Source organism: Halichoerus grypus, chromosome 4 (assembly GCF_964656455.1).
Source record: "Halichoerus grypus chromosome 4, mHalGry1.hap1.1, whole genome shotgun sequence".
NCBI lineage: Eukaryota > Metazoa > Chordata > Mammalia > Carnivora > Phocidae > Halichoerus > Halichoerus grypus.
The window spans coordinates 117,228,769-117,249,129 of NC_135715.1; the positions used below are offsets into that span (position 1 = coordinate 117,228,769).

Genomic DNA, 20,361 nt, shown 5'->3' on the forward strand with positions numbered 1-20,361 from the left:
AGCCATGTAAGGATATTATTATCCTCGTCATACTGATAAGGAGATAGACTCAGGGAGGTAAACAATTTGTCCAAATCCCAACAGTTTATAAATGGCAAGCATTGTGATGAATCCAATTCTTTTTTGCAAAAATAAAACACAACCCATTATTTTATGGTCCCCCCTGGTTGTTTCATATGCATGAATCTGATCCTCTTGACTTAACTAAGCATTTTCATAATGGGCACATCTCCTATTTCTATTCCTCTTACAAGAAGTACCACCATAGTACAGTGTCAGACATGCCACAGGTACTACCTATTTGTTTAAATGCTCAGAAAAAAAGCACATCTGTAAACAGTTCTTTGGTTACACTTTGATTTATTTACTGGTCCTGCCATTCTCTTACAACATACACAAAGATAAACTCAAATGGATGAAAGACCCCAATGTGAGGCAGGAATCCATCAAAATCCTAGAGGAGAATATAGGCAGTAACCTCTTCAACATCGGCCACAGCAACTTCTTTCAAGACACGTCTCCAAAGGCAAGGGAAACAAAAGCGAAAATGAACTTTTGGGACTTCATCAAGATAAAAAGCTTCTGCACAGCAAAGGAAACAGTCAACAAAACAAAGAGGCAACCCACGGAATGGGAGAAGATATTTGCAAATGACACTACAGATAAAGGGCTGACATCCAAGATCTATAAAGAACTTCTCAAACTCAACACCCAAAAAACAAATCATCAAGTCAAAAAATGGGCAGAAGACATGAACAGACACGTCTCCAAAGAAGACATACAAATGGCTAACAGACACATGAAAAAATGTTCATCATCATTAGCCATCACGGAAATTCAGACCAAAACCACATTGAGATACCACCTTACACCAGTTAGAATGGCAAAAATTGACAAGGCAAGAAACAACAAGCGTTGGAGAGGTTGTGGAGAAAGGGGAACCCTCTTACACTGCTGGTGGGAATGCAAGTTGGTACGGCCACTTTGGAAAACAGTGTGGAGGTTCCTCAAAAAGTTAAAAATAGAGCTACCCTATGACCCAGCAATTGCACTACTGGGCATTTACCCCAAAGATACAGATGTAGTGAAAAGAAGGGCCATATGCACCCCAATGTTCATAGCAGCGATGTCCGCAATAGCCAAACTGTGGAAAGAGCCGAGATGCCCTTCAACAGATGAATGGATAAAGAAGATGTGGTCCATATATACAATGGAATATTACTCAGCCATCAGAAAGGATGAATACTGAAATTTTGCATCAACATGGACGGAACTGGAGGAGTTTATGCTAAGTGAAATAAGTCAAGTAGAGAAAGTCAATTATATGGTTTCACTTATTTGTGGAACATAAGGAATAGTATGGAGGACATTAGGAGAAGGAAGGGAAAAAGGAAGGGGGGGAGTCAGAGGGGAAGACAAACGATGAGAGACTATGGACTCTGGGAAACAAACTGAGGGTTTTAGAGGGGAGGAGTGTGGCGGGATGGGTTAGCCCGGTGATGGGTATTAAGGAGGGCACGTACTGCATGGAGCATGGGGTGTTATACGCAAATAATGAATCATGGAACAATACATCAAAAACTAATGATGTTCTGTATGGTGACTAACATAACGTAATAAAAAAAATAAATAAATAAATAAAAATAAATATTTACTGGTCCTGCACAAAGGGCACCAACAGATAGGTCTAAGATTAATTTACAAAGCTGATGTCTTAATTTTGCACAGTAAGAACTTAAGGAAGTCTGTTGCCCAGATGACCCCTGTCTTTACATGAATGAGCCTGAGGATCCAAGGACACATCCTGCTGAAGGGATCTACCATTGTTCTACCTAAATCAGGATGGCCCAAAGTAATAAGTCCCAGGGTAGCAATGACCAACAGCTGCTACCCTAGTCCCTAGAGTTCTTTCCAACGTCACACAAAAAATAAGGTTATGAACTAATAAAGTAATTTTGTTTAGGCAGAATTATTTCCATGGACCTTTTCATAATCAACTCATAAAAAAAGAACTGGGATGATTTGTTTAATACTCTCATCTATAAAGAAATACCTGAAGAGTAGGTTTTATAGGAAAATGCTTAAAATTTTCCTTGCCAAGTGCAGGAAAAACTAAAATATCTCTGTTCTGTTTCAAATTATTATACCTTTCTGTTGGATTTCCTGTAATTTTTTTTTGTTTTCATTTGGGTTTACAGATTAACATAAGAAGGTCCATTTATGCAGGGCTCACTCTACTGACCTCATCTGTGAAGTCATAGAAATTTTGGATATGACCATCACCGACATAATGGCTCTGATAATGATAGAGTTGCTAAATTATGATCTAAGCTTGGAAATAAAAGGGAGGAAGTTGCAAGGATCTTATATTCAAGACAATGTCCCTGAACATGTCCTTGCAAATGAGAACAAGTAAGAAGAAATGAAGAGAATATATGATGTTAAGACAGGATTATTTCTACACAGAATGCCTTTCAGCATTTTCTGTGACAAGTCAGCAGCTCTTTAAATGAGCCCCTCACTATTTCAGAGCTGCACCTGGTTTAATTGATGACTCTCGTCATTTCCTCATGGGTTGGTGCAATCGGTCCCATTTTACTAGACACTGAGAACATCAATGTCATGGAGGCTTTGAGCTATAGCACCTATTCACTGATTCGGTATCAATTTCTCTCTTACCCTTGGTGTAGTTGGGGTTGAAATAAGGGAGGCACAAAAGAATGAAGGGACTTGGTCCTTGCCCTCCAGCACTTTATATATGTAGAGATAAGCAACGGACACATGGAATAGTGAACTTGCTATATGAGGTGACAGGTGGTTAATGCCCAGGTGAGTGGGGGTAGATGCTGCTATGTGAATTCAGAAGATTCAGAAATGCTGGGAACAGCCTCACGAAGTAGAATAAGAGTTGGACCTCATACAGTACGAAAGCTGTAAGGGTGGGTGGTGGGCAGAGAAGAGCTCTCCAGAAGGAGGGGATGGTGTCCACAATTCTTGTACTTGGGATTAAGCACTGTTTACTCATGTAACTCTGAGGGAATCACACTGACTAGAGCAGGGTTACATGGAAATGGCTGAGATATGGCCATACAGGTCAGTGGAGTAGGATTCTATAATACCTTGATTCTTCAGTATATCTTTAGTATATCTCAAATGATTAAAAATGGCTTACATTTTAAAGTGGTCAAGAAACTGTTAAGTTCCATATACACACACAAACTTGTCACCAATGTTCATAGCAACATTATTCATAACTGCCAGAAAGTGAGAACAACCCAAATTTCCAACAGATACATACATAAAATGTATTATATATATACAACAGAATATTATGTGGCAATAAAAAGAAATGAAATGCTGATATATGCTATATAAATCTGAAAACACTATGTTAAGTGAAAGAAGCCAGTCACAAAAGGCCACATATTGAATGACTGATTCCACAGGTACAAAATATCCAGAACAGGCCAATCCATAGAGATAGCTCAGGACTGGGAAAGTTGGTGGGAAATGGGAATGACTGCTAATGTGTGCGTGATTTCTCTCTGGCGTGATTAAAATATTCTGAAATTGACTGTGGTGATGGTTGCCCAATTCTGCAAATATACCTAAAACCACTGAATTGTACATTTTAAATGGGTGAATTGTATGGTAAGTAAATTATAGCTCGATAAGCTGTTATTTATCTTTTCAATTTAAATTTTACTTAGTTAACATACAGTGCAATATTGGTTCCAGGAGTAGAGTTCAGTGATTCATCACTTACATACAACACCCAGTGCTCATCACAACAAGTGCCCCCTTTAATATCCATGACCCATCTAGTGCATCCTCCCCTCCACCTCCCTCCATCAACCTTCAGTTTGTTCTCCATCGTTAAGAGTCTCTTATTCTTCCCTCCCATATGTTTTATCTGTTTTCCTTCTTAAATTCCACAGATGAGTGAGATCGTATAGTATCTTTCTCTGAATGCCTTATTTCACCTAGCATAATACACTCTAGCTCCATCCATGTCATTGCAAATGGCAAGATTTCATTCTTTTTGATGGCTGAGTAATATTCCTGTGTGTGTGTGTGTGTGTGTGTGTGTGTGTGTGTGTGTGTGTGTGTACACCACATCTGCTTTATCCATTCATCTGTCGATGGGCACTTGGGCTCTTTCCATAGTTTGGCTATTGTTGATAGTGCTGCTATAAACATCAGGCTGCCTGTGCCCCTTTGGATCTGTATTTTTGTATCCTTTGGGTAAATACCTAATAGTGCAATTGCTGGATCATAGGGAATAAAGCTGTTATTTAAAAGCAAACTATTAAGAGAGATGAACTCTAGGGAAGAGGATGTAGGGAGTCTAGGGTGGGAGGGGGGCTTAGTGTCACCAGTGAGCCCTGTTGGAAATATCAGGAGAGAAGACTGAGTTTCCCTTATCACACTCCAGCTCTTTTAAATATAAAGGCCTTTTAATTTCCTAAGTCTGCTAGCCTCCTTTTTAAAATTTACTTTGATTTTTCAAAGAAGAAATAATAGTATGGCTGGTCATGGATATACATAACTACTATAACTGTAACTATATATATATACATATACATATATATCTACATATATCTCTTGGGAATCCCTGACAAATATATCACATTCAATCATTTCTGACCACTCCCTGGGTCCATCTTGATTTCTGGAGGAGTTAAGGTTATCAAATTTCAATTCATTCCAGCAACAATTTACTGAGCACCTGTCTAGGGACACGCACGCACGGTATGCAAAGCTATGCAAGGGTAGGGAGATGAGTAAGAAAGACATTCCTACTTCAAAGTGCTTGCCACTCCAGAAGACAGTAGGACAAATAAATGAGGACCTAAATGAAAAGGGACACTGTGAGTGCTCTGTACTGTCACCAAACTGCTGAAAGACCTACATGGAAATCATCTTGCAAGGGTATAGCAACAATGCAAAGCCTAAGCCCCATCCCAGACTAACTGAAGCAAAGTCTCTGAGAAGAAGGCCCTGGAAACATATTTTTCTAACGTAAACTCCATTCCAGCCCACAAAATCCACCCAATTTAAGACTGAGAATGTTTCCAGCAAATAAGGCTGACATAAATAACCTGAACAACATTTCCTCCACTGAATTCTGCAGCATGCTAGTTCTTCAAGTAGTTACTAGGTATTCCTTGGGGGGAGGGGATGGGTTCTGAGGTCAAATAAGTTTGCGATATCTTTGGGCTAAACAAAATTTAATTGGTTTATTTATTACAAAATGCTAAGAGACTTTAGTGGCCTATTGTATGCTGGGAATCTTTGAGAAAAGAACATACAATGTGGTTATTACCAAACTTATTTGTCTAGGGGATCATTTTTGTCACATATATCAACAGGCATATCAAATTAATGGTTAGAGATTCATTTACCAAAATTAAGAGATAGAGATACTCTGGAAAAATAATATGACCTTCTACTCCTTAATAGAAAAAGAAACATATAAGACAATAATATTTTTTTAATAGTTTTTTTTTCTGGTTAGGATCTAAGCAATATCCCAAATGCCCTTTTTTGTAATCTAGTTGTCACTTGGAATAAGACTCATTTACTGAGAAAAAGGATGATTAAAAATCAATTTGAAGATTCTTTGCTGCAGAGTTCCTCAAGACGGAGAGCACGTTTCCTCTATGGTTTTCAGATATGCACGGTAAGGTACAGAAAGATGGGTATGGGGGCCAGAATGCATAGAGCTAGAACATAATTATTCTGTAGCCAGTTCCTGGTCACTGTGGGTCCTGGCTGTCTAGAACAAAACTATTTCATAACCTTGGGATGAAGCCAGCGGTTTTCTCAGCCAGGAATCAAGATCAACAACTGAAGGACTGAAAACTTCAGAACCTGGACCCTGCTTCTAACCGGAGCTCCCTTGGGTCAGTTCCAAAGGCATCAGAAGAAATGGCCCAGTTTGCCAACCTCAGTGGCACCATCATCCCGTCAGCTACCCAAGCCAGAAGTGGAGGGGCTCCTTCCAGACTCCCTTCCCTTCCTAAGCTAATTAGTCATGAAACCTGCTGCATTGATGACTTAAATATTTCTCAGTTTACCTCTTCCTCTCTATTCCCACTGCTACTGCCCCAGTTGAGGCCTACGCCACCTCACACCTGCACTATTTCAACAGCTTTCTAATTGGACTCCCTGCCTGAATTCTCCCTCCTCAAATCCATCTTCCACTCTGACCTATGTATGTCTGATCACCTTTCCAGTTTAAAAATCTTTCAACAGCTCCTAATTACCTACTGCAAATAATTTTCCCCATACTATGCTCTGCAAAACACTAATATTATGTGTGGTCCACAAAAAAAAAAAAAAGAGAGAGAGAGAGAGAAAAAGAGAGCTCTTTGAAACTGAAAAGTAGGTACAATGAGGAGGAATACCTATCAGTATCTGACCTGTCCTCAGAATAGCAGAAGGGTCCAAACATTCCTTGGAGACTCAGGACCCAGCAGAAGTTCCAATCAGTAAATCAAGAAATGCTTCCAGAGTCTATAAGTATCCTTGGGTAGAGGATCTTGGATGTCATGTAACATAATGCTTATGGGATAATGGGCACTTTTTATGCTTCTCAGAAATGGTCATAGTTTATAGCCAGAGCCTACTGAGTATCCTCAAGTTTTCTCCAGGAAGTCATTCTAGAGCTTTGAAACTATCCATTTTTCATTAAGTATGCAGAAGTGAGGTTTTATGCTCACAGCATCTTTGCAATCCCTAAATTAGGAACTGAAAACTCAAATACTCTAAGAATCAGATAGATCACAACTGAGAGAATTCTGGCTGAGTTTCCAGAACAAGGTATCTGATGTGTGCCCTCCCCCTCAACGTCTTCAAGATATCTTCTTACTAAACTAGTCACTGAGTTAGACAAATCTTCAGTATTTGAGTTGGCTGCTGGCTGGCATTTGAAAGCCAGCTTCTCTATGTAAATGCAACACTCAAACGAAAAATCTAACAACTAGATGCACATCTTACAGCCAGAACATATTTTAGTTAAAAGGGATATGAATCAAAAATTTCACAGAATCTACGTTATGCATTTCCTTGTCCTTTTTCTACCTTATTTATATTCTTCTTTGTTTTTCCTTCTCTTAAAATTTTTTTGGATAATTTATACAAAGTTTGGAATGTAGCATGAACAACCTTCTTTTAGTTACCTTTATATCAGTGTATATTTCAAAACCAGGGCAAAACAATACATACTTATCAACATACTATTCAATCCTAATAAAATCCTTAGAGTTGTATCTTGCATTGTTCTTTATATTAAGCTTTGATCCAAGGAGTTTCTCTCTCTCTCTCCCTCTCTCACAGCTAATGAAAGCATCTATAACAACAAATGGTAACAATGTACTTCAATTATAAGACCCACCTCGTCCTTCTTGCAAGACTGCACTCCATGCTAATAATAATTTAGAATTAGAGCTATAAAAATAATATAAGAAACCAGTCTCTAAAAATAACATATGTTATTTTATAAGCAGGTAGATTTTGAAAATGAAAACATTCAAGTAGTGTTCATATAATATGTATGCTAGCTTGGCTTTAATCTAGTTCCTTACATACACTTAGAGACTTACTCAGTACTTCTCTATTGAGTGTGTACATCCACGTACCAAGTACACAGTCTTCCAGGAGTAAACATCTGAACCTTAGGATCTTATTTCGATAAACCTCAACCAAGACTCACAGCAATCATCATTTTATCCCCTGTCACCAGAACTGGCTTTCTGCTGAGGCCCTGGCACGGTTCTGAAGCATAAGGACCAGCTCTCACCCTGAGAACAGCTTGGCTATGACCCTGCAGACCATGCTAGAGGCGGGGAGAAAATCTACTTCCCGGAGTCCTCCTTACCTTAAAAATCATGGTTTTCAGAGAAGTGAGGCATCTGCCACATATAGGTGTGTAACCACCACTATAGTGACCTGTCCCAGAGAGGGCATGAAACAAAAAGGCCAAGATGAGCATCACCCAATGAGAAAGCCTTCCACTCTGGGCACTGGAAGAATATGGTTTACCCACCTCCCAGTGATGACTCATGGGTCCCATCCTTAGTCCACTGGTCAAGAATTAGTGCTGTTTCTAAACTCAGGACTCCAGCACATGGTCAGCATATGAATCTAACCCCTTCTACGCTTCACAAGTCCTAACAATTAGAAGCAAGAACCTTTATTATATCCTTCCTAATCTTAATCCCAGCTCCCACAATCCCACTAGTTACATTTGTTTTCCCAAAAGAGACTCCCAAAATTTTTAATTGAAGTACATAACACACATAAAGAAACTTGCACATATCCTATGTATACAGTTCAATGGATTCTTACAAATTTTATGCACTGCATAACCAGCAAGCAGTCAACACTGACTTTTTAATAGAGATAACCAAGGTCTGCTTAGCTTCACTAAAAATGGCGAGGCCTGACCTCCAAGCTAATATTTTCCAAGGGCTTCCTCTACCTTACAAAACAAGTTCTGCTTCCAACACTGTCAAGGAAACACTCCTCTTGACTTTCCTGCCCCCACTTAGTCCATGTATCTTTTAATAAGGAGGCTGTTGTCAGAACTGTAAAATCTCATGACATTAATCCTTACTCCCACCAATCCTCCCACCGTTTCTGTGGTAGGAATCACAATACGACTTGAGGAGAAATCCTAAGAATTATTTTAGTCTGGTCATGACAGCAGAGCACAGCCGACCCACAGCTGACCGCTCTTCCGTATCTGCTTAGTATCAGCAGAGACCTTCGTATATTTGAAGGCAATCATGGAAGCCCACATAGCTTAGCTTCTCAAGCTTTCTCCACAACACTAACATTTAAACCTTTTATTTTATCCCATTTCTAGACCTTGTTGAAGTACTCCAAATCTTAATAATAATTTTAAAAAACAGTACAGGGGCACCTGGGTAGCTCAGTCGGTTGAGCGTCCAACTCTTGATTTTGGCTCAGGTCACGATTTTGGGATCGTGGGATCAAGCCCTGCATGAGGCTCTGCACTCAGCACAGAGTCTGCTTCTCCCTCTCCCTCTGCTCCTCTCCCCACTCTCGCTCTCTCTCTCAAATAAATAAATAAATAAACAGTACAGGAATTAAAATCCAGGTCACCATTTGTACTGGAACTAGAGACATATGAAAGCCAACACACACCTCCAATGGAAAATGACCAACAGCATCTCCTTCGGAGCTTCACTAACAGCTTCAGAAGTGTGGTTTAAGAATGCCTTCAAACTGCATGATTTCATCTACTGACACCGATATAAGTCAGACAGGGCTCATCAGTGATGTGGATGAAACCAACATCCATTTACCTCTCCGGATCAACACCCAGCCCACCCCCACTCTGCTTTCACAGCGTGTTGTTGCTGACCTATAAGCTCTGCTCTTTGGCTTCTGGTTGTGTTTGGCCAATCAGAACCCTAGCATAGATCAGAGTAAGGGAAGAGAATGAGATTGGAGTATACATCCCCTGGCTTCCTCCCTGTGGGATGCCCGTAGGCTGAGGATATCCCTCCCCAAGGAAGACTGCATCCATCTCAAGGTAGCCTTCTTGACAGAACTCAGCCCTCCCAGGTTCCCATAACCATGCTTTTGCCCTTTCCTGGTTCTTTTGGGCCTAAAGGTGCTAACAGCTCTGCAGTTACCAGCCCTGGGAGTACTGTGGTATCCCTTGTGGCTTCCTTCTACCCTACCTACACCTCTTCTATTTATTAAACCTCTCAAGTTATCCTAATTCGAGGATGCTGTTTTTTGTAGGGATTCTGACTGATTCTGAAGGAACCCCACTCATAACTCAGAGTTCCTTTGATCTTTTACAAATATTGCTATCCCTTTTACTTTTAAAAATATCACTACTAAGTCATGCAAACGTTTCCCTGAATTGGAAGCTCATGGAGATGAATTGAAAATGAGAAAAACAATAAAAATGGAACTTCGGTACTCTTGGCTAAGGCCAAATGTAGCATCCGTGTGCAACTGCCATCAAGACCTGCATACAAATAATGAGAATTCTAACATTTCCCTAAAACACAAAACCTCTTTCAGACGTTCTCGAGCACTGAGCTTTTATGTTCGTCTAAGTTTTGTGGATGTGTTGTCATTTCAATCCATCAAACTGGGGACTTTGAACCATAACAGAAAACAATATCAAACAAGAAAGCTTGAAAGAAATTCGGACTCTAATCTGGATTCCAAGTAGATAAAGGTCTCACCATTGGGGTCAGAGAGCAATCTGTTCTCTGTTTTGGAAATTCTCCCAACTCCCAAATGCTTTGTAAGCTGTCAAGCAAGCACCATGCAAATAATACAACTCTACCAGCCTTTGTTATTCCAATTTTTTAGATTATTAACCCTTGCATTTGGCATCATGAAAAGAAGAGTGCTCTGGTGAGAGACTTGAGGAAGGTTCCAGGTCCAGCTCCACCATAAATTGTCTGGGTCATTCTGCACAAGTTGCCTAAACTTTTTGGGCCTCAGTTTTTCCATTTATAAAATAAAGAGGGATGAACTTCACAAGTTTTTGTGGGTTTTCAAGAACCCAATTCTTACAACAGAGAGTAGACAAATGCTTCTGATGAAACCTGGAGGCCATACATAGCCTAGAGCTGCTTCCCACAACCAAGAACACTTCTTCAAAGTCTTATGTTTCATTTTGAGCTAATTTCCTTTAGTCTCAATCAAAAAAGGGTGTTTATTTTAATATAAAAATATCTTACAATACATACCAATCCATATATATACATCTTAAAATGTGCTAATCATTTAACTCAGCAATTCCAGAAGGCTGTTCTGGAGAAATGCTCCATGTGTACACAAATATTCCTCTATAAGAATGTTAACTGTAGCATTTAGCTACAGGATTGAAAAACAGGAAATATTCTAAATCTACCAGTGGGCTAAATTCGTTATGGCAAATCCACACTATACAGTCAGTATGTCACTCAGTTTGTGAAAAAAGAATACATTGATATGGAAAAACATCCATGGTACATTTTTTTCTGAGGAAAAAAAGTCACAGGACAATATTTATTATGTTCTTATTCATGCTTTTTAAAATGACAAATATGATATGTGCATTTGTAAGTACGTTTTTCTAAATACCCATGTTGGTCAATGTATAGGAAAAAAGACTGAATGGATACCCACTGAATTGTTAAAAACACCTACCTGTGGAGAGAGGAATAGGTTGGGAGGTTGTTAAGGAAAACCAATTTTTCATCCTATATAGTTTTGTATTATTTACACATTTTCTCCTAAAACCTCATTTCACTGAATTTAAGATACCAATGATTTTATTTTATTTTATTTTATTTAAAGATTTTATTTATCTGACAGCAAGAGAGGGAACACAAGCAGGGGAAGTGGGAGAGGGAGAAGCAGGCTTCCCGCCGAGCAGGGAGTCTGATGCAGGGCTCAATCCCAGGACCCTGGGATCATGACCTGAGTCGAAGGCAGATGCCTAACGACTGAGCCACCCAGGTGGCCCTAAGATACCAATGATTTTAAAAATCAACATTAGATTATGTACCACTAGGGGAAAAAAACTGCCAATAGAGCTATGAGTTTTAAGATGTAGCCCCATTTTAGGGCACCTGGGTGGCTCAGTCAGTTAAGTGTCTGCCTTTGGCTCAGGTCATGATCCCAGGGTCCTGGGATCGAGCCCCACATCGGGCTCCCTGCTCCGGGGGAAGCCTGCTTCTCCCTCTCCCTCTGCCTGTCGCTCCCCCTCCTTGTGCTCTCTCTCTGTCAAAATAAATAAAATCTTTAAAAAAAAAAAAAGATGTAGCCCCATTTTAGATATATCAAAATGTTGGGGGTGGAAGGCAGGGAATGTGAGCTTTAGGATTAATAAAATACAATATAAGACTTGAAAAATTGTTACAATATTAAAAAAAATAACATTGGCACTCTAGGAAGATGCACATCTAGGAAGAGGTTTTATATACCAAATTGTTGGTATACAAAATTAATAATTTTATTAATTATTAATTAATTAAACATGACCATCAAAGTGGTCTTTTTTTTTTAAATCAAATATCCACCTAGGTCTTTTTGATCTGTTTGGTTTTATTCCTTACTCTACTCTTCAGTAGCCTAGCACTTCACAAAAGTGCAGCATGACAACTAAGCATGTTCTGTGTTTCCCTACCTTATCAACTTTATCTTAATTCCATTCCTATATTCTAAGCATTAACAATATGATTAAACGTGAGATGATATAGGGGCACCTAAGGGGCTCAGTCAGTTAAGCTTCCAAATCTGGATTTCGGATCAGGTCATGATCTCAGGGTCATTAGATTGAGCCCTGTATCTGGCTCTGTGCCCAGCGGGGAGTCTGCTTGTCCCTCTTCATTTTCTTCTCCCCCATCTCCCCCTCCTCTTTCTCGTTCTTGCTCTCTCTCTCTCAAATAAATAAATAAAATCTTTTTTAAAAAGTGAGATGATTTGAAAATCTGATAAATTCTTAATTCTGTCCCTTAGATCAATAGAGCCATTGAATCAAATAAGTCCAAGACATTAATCTCTGGGACATCAATTAAAATTAAATGATATTGGGGTGCCTGGGTGGCTCAGTCGTTAAGTGTCTGCCTTCGGCTCAGGTCATGATCCCAAAGTCCTGGGATCAAGCCCCGCATCGGGCTCCCTGCTCTGCAGGAGGCCTGCTTCTCCCTCTCCCACTCCCCCTGCTTGTGTTCCCTCTCTCGCTGTGTCTCTCTCTCTCAAATAAATAAATAAAATCTTTAAAAATAAAATAAATAAAATAAATAAAAAAATAAAAAAAATTAAATGATATTAAGCTATAAATAATGACTCTTTGGAAACAAACCGGGGAACTAATTTGTTGACCAAATATTTTAGCATGATATTCACCACATTTTTCTGCCTTCATGATAGATATTTGCTTCCAACTCTTACTTCATTCAAACACTCTTTAAGGGAATATTTGAGAGGTTGGACTGAGGTAAAGATTGCCCCTTTTCTTCTATCCTCTGGCCTTTCATTTTATCATAGAAGAAAATTAAACAGATCAGGCACAGTGACTCCTTTTAAAAGTAATGAATGACTTCTTAAAAAATAATTAATGTCTCCTAGAATTTATTATATTCCTGGGGTTTTCTAATTGATTGATTATTGCTTTTAGTACACCCCAAAGGATAATAATGATGAGCTGAAGAAAATTTTGTAAAGCAAGAAAACACCAAACAATAAACATTCTTGATGATTAAGCAACATAACAATCATAAAATAATTATTTAAACTTTTTTCTTGTCAACAGTCTCCTAGTGATAGCTAAGACAACTTGGCCAAGACGGAAAGATACAAATCATTTAAAGCAGAAATACCACTCCTCACTTATCAATAAGAGTTAGGAGAAGCTTACTTCTCAGAAAGCATTTGCTTTTGATTTTTTTTCTTAGAGATGAGACTCAAGTGTTTCCATCTCAAATCACTGTGGGCTGGAAGTGCAATGTGGGTATTGGCAAGCAAATGAGCAACAGACAAAGCATCCTTTTGGCTTTAGAGTTAAAAGTCTTAAATAAAACATCCCCCCTTTTCAAAAATCTAGTCCTCTCAAAGATGTGCACCATATACACTTTCCTCCTTCAAAGATTCTAAAAAGGCCAAACATTCAGACTCAGGGACCAAATAGAGACCTTACTCAGTATGCACAACACACCACGGTAAGTGATCATTTCAAAAAGCAAATGGCATATGGTGGCATTTGTATCCAGACTGAAGAAATTGCTTATCGACAAACAGAACAGAATTTTAGATGCAGAAAAACCTTAGAAATCATCTAACCAAGTGTTTTCATTTTATAGGAAGGAAAATTGAGAATCGGAGGGATCAAATGACTTGAACAAGGTCACTACTAATAAGAGGCAAACACCAAGACTTCCAACTCCTAGTGCTCTTTCAATTAGATTCTACTGCCCCTTTCTCTGAAACAAAATACAACAAACTAATCAGAAGGCCTTAGGACATCAGTACATTCTTTCACTTGACAGCCACTATAATATTTTTTTAACATTTTTTTTTTAAGATTTTATTTATTTGACAGAGAGAGACACAGCGAGAGAGGGAACACAAGCAGGGGGAGTGGCAGAGGGAGAAGCAGGCTTCCCGCTGAGCAGGGAGCCCGATGCGGGGCTCGATCCCAGGACCCTGGGATCATGACCTGAGCCGAAGGCAGACGCTTAATGACTGAACCACCCAGGCGCCCCCCACTATAATATTTTTAGAAAGCACTGTCAAACCATGCAAATGCTCTGAAAATAAACTAAAGGATTAGATGGAAATACCAAACCTGCAGAGAAAGGAGCATGCCAAAAGCATAAATATATTCATGATATGTATAATCATAATAGCAGAAAACACATGTTTTAAGGGCTTTACACATATTACCTTATTTAATCTTCAAAACCACCCAAGATGTAGGTTTCATTACTATTAACACTTTAGTAATGTGGAAACTGAGGCACAGCAAGTCTAAGAAATGTACCCAAAGCCACAAACTGGGAAGTGGGGAGCTGGGACGTCATCCCTAGAAATCTTGCGTGGAGTCTCTGCTTTTAATCCCAGCATTATTACACTACATTATTGTTTTGTAATACAAAGTACAAAAAGTAATTTTAAAAAAAGATTGAGAAACAATTTTAACTACAACCCTTTTACTCACCAAACTTCTCAACAAATCTGCTAATAGAGAAATAACACTGAAGGTCAGTGTTATGTTATATTATGCTCAAGCTAAAAAGAGAAGAAAGATTAAAGAGTAATAGGATTAAAATGGCAAAATAAGAGAACTAAGTTATTCACAAACTACACAGTCAAGCTCTTGAGCAATTGACAGTTGCCAATATTCATGTTAGGATGTATCCCTTCCATCAGTTCCCCTGAACAAAAGGGCTGGGCTGAAAGCAAATTCAAAACATCCTGTTTCAAGTTTAAGACTTTTCACTATTTCTTTTTTTTAAAGGTTTTTTTTATTTTTAAGTAATCTCTATACCCAATGTGGGGCCCAAACCCACAATCCCGAGATCAAGAGTCGCATGCTCCACCAACTGAGCCAGCCAGGTGCCCCTCACTATTTCTTGAATGATGCAAAAGAAAAAAAAAAATGTATATATATATAGGATGTAGGAAGTACTGACATAGTGGCACCATTTAAGATGAGAGAAAAATATTTATTGCTAGAACTATACATTTATGTTATAAAAGAATACATAAATGTAGAGTGAGACCAAGTACTGATCTATTTCGATCTTGCAAACTATCATGTGAGCCATCTGAGCCACCTTCCCTTTGGCATACCCAGAAGTACTGTAAAAATGGCTGCACAGTTTTATCTTAGATTCACACGCTCAGAATCTTAAAAAGTTCAAAGCCCAGGGCATAAAAATCTACAACTCCCAATCTGCTTGCCATGATTTTCTATGAACTGCAAACTCCCTCGAGTTTACACACTAAGCAGTGCCCTCTGGGGCCCTGTCTCAAGTAAGATCACATGCCAGGGTCCTCAGCAGGGTGGCGGGTTAGAGCTATTTCTGTTTTTGAAGTCAACGAGGCCTGATGCAGGCACAGTAAAAAGGCAAGTAAATCAGCCTGATTTAGATCAGCTGCAGAGTCTACATCTACAGAACTTTCTTGGTATAATGTTTAACTCAGCTTCATGGATATCTGAGCTCATGACGTGATGATCACTGTCAAGGACTAGTGGGGGAGGGAAGAGAGAAAAGAGAAAATGAGAAAAGAGAAAATGAGAACAGTCCAGTTCTGTCTTCTTGTGCTCTTCGGGTGGCTCAGTTTCCCCAGGTAAGGGATATTAAAAGGAGATGGTGAACAGAATAATGAGAGAACCACCCACATAGAAATAAGGTCCGCACTGAACTCGGATAGAAACGGAAGGGCTAAGGCAAGGATGCCTGCCCACCTTTTCCCTAAGATAACCCTAATTATTGCTGACCTTCCTACAGAATATCTTGTACCACAGAAAAATGTAGTGTTCACTAAGCACATATGGAGTCACAGGACTATATTCTAAAATCCTGACTGACTCATCATAATCTAATAGGAAGAAGAACACCAGCACGAAAGAAGACGCAGAAGTCCCAGAGAAAAGGTGGGGAACTGATCCTAACACATCCCTCTGTCACTTGAAAATGGAAATGACAAAGAAAGTAGCCAGAATGATGACCTTGGAGAGGCAAATTCATGGATTCTGATCAGATTTAAGGGCTTTCTCTCTTTAGCCCAATGACAATTACATCTAGAAATCATTTTAATACAGGAAAATTTTAGAAAACCATCATTGCTAAGAATTGATTGATTGAACAGAAATTTCTGTTCATCATTCACTTAGACTCTGAGCAAATACCAGAATCACTCTCCGGCCAGTGATGCCAACAAACAGACCTTGGATTCTTTAACAGAACAGGTCTCATTCTCTAGAAATAGACCAAAAAGACTTTCTGACCCCGGAAGGTCCTCTGATCTCCCAAACCATAAAGACCTCCAGTCTTCCCGTTTCCAAAAGGAATCTAATCCTTAATATGCCTACCGTGGTTTCCCAAATGTCCCTAAACACACAAAGCCTTCTGTTTGAAGTTGATCCTCCTTCCTAGCAAGCACAAGGACGTAACTTCATATTTAAAATAACTTTATCGTATCTCTGACAGCAGCAATTCTTTATTCTCCTGTGGCTGTGTGCCTTTCAACCCTCTCGGGTATCTTCCTTTATGTCAAAAGCAGTTAATTTTCCTCCTCCAAAAGCTGTATGGCAGAAATCTCCCACTTAGCATTAACCATCAATTAGCAAAGCATGGAGCATATCTATATACGAATGTACCGGGGTGTATAGTGGGTGTACAACTATGGGTACACAGACATGCAGGCAAACGTACACAGCTGTGCAGCTTATAGAAAATGTATAGTTTAAATAATTAGCATATAGTTATACTTTTAATAATGTATAGATACACATAAATTCAAAGGTGTGCTTTTATATGCACATACAGATATTACATACACCTTATAGTTTGTAAATTCACCTTCACTTTAACTTTTACACCTATAAGATTTCTAACAGTATTAGTAAATACATTAGGCTCCTTTCTATGATTGGAAACATTTCCAAGGATATATTTTCCTCTCTAGTAAATGCCCTGAGTTATGATCTGATTATCTTTTTCACTGAGAAAGTCTCAGGTCTCTCCCTCGAAGCACTTTAGAATGGAAGCATTTAAAGATGGAAGCAACTGTGTCAGAGAAATCAACTATTAATTCTATGTGCAAATAGCCCTGACTTCACTTTACAAAATACTCTAAAAGTCCATATTTCATTTAAAGCGCTCAAAATTCCAGAAGGCCCACGTAGAAGATTTAAATTGTGCAAAGCACCTTTTGCACAGGCCAGTCTAGTTCTAGTGTGCTGAATCTTTTATCAGCTGAGAACACCATTTCACAGCAAAGGATGCAATATACAGTGGCAGGTTTAGAATGACATATTCATATAGATGTGCACTGAGAGTCTGAAAAGATACAAATCAGTATGTTAGCAGTGATTATCTCGTGGTGGATTTTTAGGTAACTTTTTCTACTTATCTGCTTCTTCCATTTATCCCCATAAAAACATCACTGCTATTGTTTGTGTAATAAACCTGCTGAATGAAAAAAGAAATCTACTCGTGATTTCACAAATGTGAACATATACAATGAATCCGTTTATAAAACAAGGAGCAGATCTATCAAAATCTATTGTGAATCAGATAAAAAACACATAGTGTATCCGGGAGGCTCCGTCAGTGCCAAGCATCTTGGCCACCTGGACCTCTACTAAGACCAAGCGCAGGTAGTGAAGGTGGGATAAGGCAGCCTTCATACGGAAGACAACGTAGTACGAGTCTGTGCGCACGATCTCTTGTAACTGGCCTGGTCCGGGTATGTACTCGTTCAGGAGCACACATTCCATGATCCACGCCAAGGTTACAAAAGGAGTAACATGATGTTCTGCGTGAAATCTCTCATTCCTATGCGAGCTTTGCTGTGGGGCACTGAATCATCTTTTGCACTTCCTTATATTCTGAATGATGCAAACAATCAACTATTCTCCTAGAAACCAGAGCAGAAACGAATGGACTTGTCCCAAAAGGCTCCACAGAACTCAAGAATCTAAAATGCCCAGACTCAGGTGTGTTCCCACATGGTCCTTGTCCCTCTCTCTTTATACATACAGTGCATGAAATGCCCAAGTTACAAGTGAAAAGCTAGGCTATTAAAGGATAATATCTATCCCTGGACCAGAATCTCAAGAAAAACCTTGCATAACAGGACCCAAATCTCTCTCTTACTGTGGGGATGTGAGGTGCAAACAGTGTATAATGATGCTTTATCCTTACTCAGACTAAAATTTCATCAGTCCCTAGGCAAGATGATCTTATTACAGACTTACTGTGTGAACACACTGAATACAATCACTTATCCCATGTTAAACTCCCACACACCCCACAAAGACATTTGCAACAGCACAGAGCGGTAGGACACAGGCGGACGGCACCCCGACCCCCCGAGAAAGTGCCGTACTCAGCTTTTAGTGCCTGTATATTCTTGGACTGCAGCTGGTCATCTGAGAAAAGCCTCTCCACACCTATCCAGCAGCCCTGCTCCGAGAGCTCTGCTCCAGTCAGGGCGAACCCCCACACTTACAGCCATAAATGCATTAGCACTGAGAAAGACTGCTGAGGATGTGGCACTCCAGGTGTGGCTTTATCTGTCACTTCACCGGGTCAGCTATTTAGGCCTAGTCTTCTCCATTGGCTTGAAGCTTTGGTCACACCATCGTGGGTAACACATCACATTATTCTTCCTTATAAAAACAAATAAACTCAAATGAGCATCCTGAGCCAGTTCATCCCTCCAAACACCTCTGCCTTCCCCTCTGATTTCAGTGACACGCTTTCAATCCCAGCCCACCGAAAGCCTCCCGTACTTCCAAGTGAGGACCGGCCAGATGCCGCTCTTCGTTCCTTGGGTTTCCCACCTTCCTCGCCTCCGCAGATCCCCGAGGATCTCAGGCTGCTGGCCACCACTGAGTCACCAGGAGCACAGCACTGCAGTACCTAGCACTACCCGCCATCAACTACCACCAGTCAAAGCACTGCACTCTGCACCTCCCACCCCACAGTGAAACTCGGCCGTCCTGGGAGGCTGGACCAAAAGGAGGGGGGGAAAATGTTTTCGTACTTATAATGGCTTCCCTCCGAACCAGTGCATCTGAAATTTACACAGTTCTAGAGAACAAGGTGCTGGGTACATTAGTTCCTAGCCGACTCTGCTCATTCCAGCCGGTTTCTAAAATAACTGGTGATTCCGAAAGAACTCCCGTCCATGGAAGTGCAATGCAGCGCCCGAGTTAAAATAGATGGTCGCAAATAAAAGTTACAATTCAATAAGGCCTCACGCATTTCACAACTGAGTGTGGACAGAAGGGGTATGAGAAACGATCAGGCCTCCTGAAGGACCCCGCTGGGGAAGCTGGCTTACTGAACTCCTATAGTTCTTCCACCCCACTCGCAAGTGTGGACTTCCTCTATTTCAGCCACCAACGTTTCAAACTACAGCCCCTTGCGATCAGCTGGCAGTGGGGATAATTTACGAGCACACTGGGCACCATGCAGAGAGACTTTGCAGAAACAGAGTTAGAGTCAGAGCTAACACCGAGACAAGGAGGAAAAATGGAATGCCTGATCAGAACAGAGGATTTCTATCTTTCATAGAGAGCACAGTTTGATACATCCGTCTGCATTGACATACATGTACCACGGGGCTTTGTTGTTGTTGTTGTTGTTATAGTCTGTTTATTTGGTGGTTTAGCCAGGGAATCTTATATAACACATTCCTGTTTCAAATGTAGCAGCATGTATGGCATTTCACTCATATAAAATTCAGACTCCGCACAGCAGGTCCCATCAGCCACCCCAAATCATTTTACCTTGCAAGGTTTCAATATGATTGATGAAAAATCAAGAACTACCACTAGCACAGAGTGAAAGCAAGACTCAGTCATCAGCTTTACCCTATATCCGAAAGCTAACAATCTGGTGGTATGATTTTAGGGCTTTCGGAAAACCATTCTCATCCTGATCTTAATATAAGACATGAGCCTGACCTACGGAAGGAAAGGAGTCCAGTTTTCTAAGCCAAAACACACGTGAGCCTACTTCAGTCTTCCAGGGTAGAGTAGAGGAGCGCTGGCCTCTGCTTCTGCACTGGGCTGTTAGATGACCACAACCTTTGCAGCTCATTTCCTTAACAAAGAAGCAGTGGATCTGCACCACT

General features: G+C 40.0%; 1 protein-coding gene across 5 annotated transcripts in view; it reads right to left on the bottom strand.

Moving 5' to 3' along the window:
• Positions 1 to 20,361, bottom strand: part of CACNB4 (calcium voltage-gated channel auxiliary subunit beta 4) — a 236,566-nt gene that overhangs the window by 111,511 nt on the left and 104,694 nt on the right. The window contains exon 2 of one of the 5 annotated variants that reach the window (XM_036074684.2): positions 18,730 to 18,889. The exons of the other annotated variants lie outside the window; for them this stretch is intronic. Within the exon in view, the coding sequence (XP_035930577.1) occupies positions 18,730 to 18,735 (6 nt within the window). The 5' untranslated portion in view covers positions 18,736 to 18,889. The remainder of the gene's footprint in view (positions 1 to 18,729; positions 18,890 to 20,361) is intronic. 5 annotated transcript variants of the gene reach the window in all.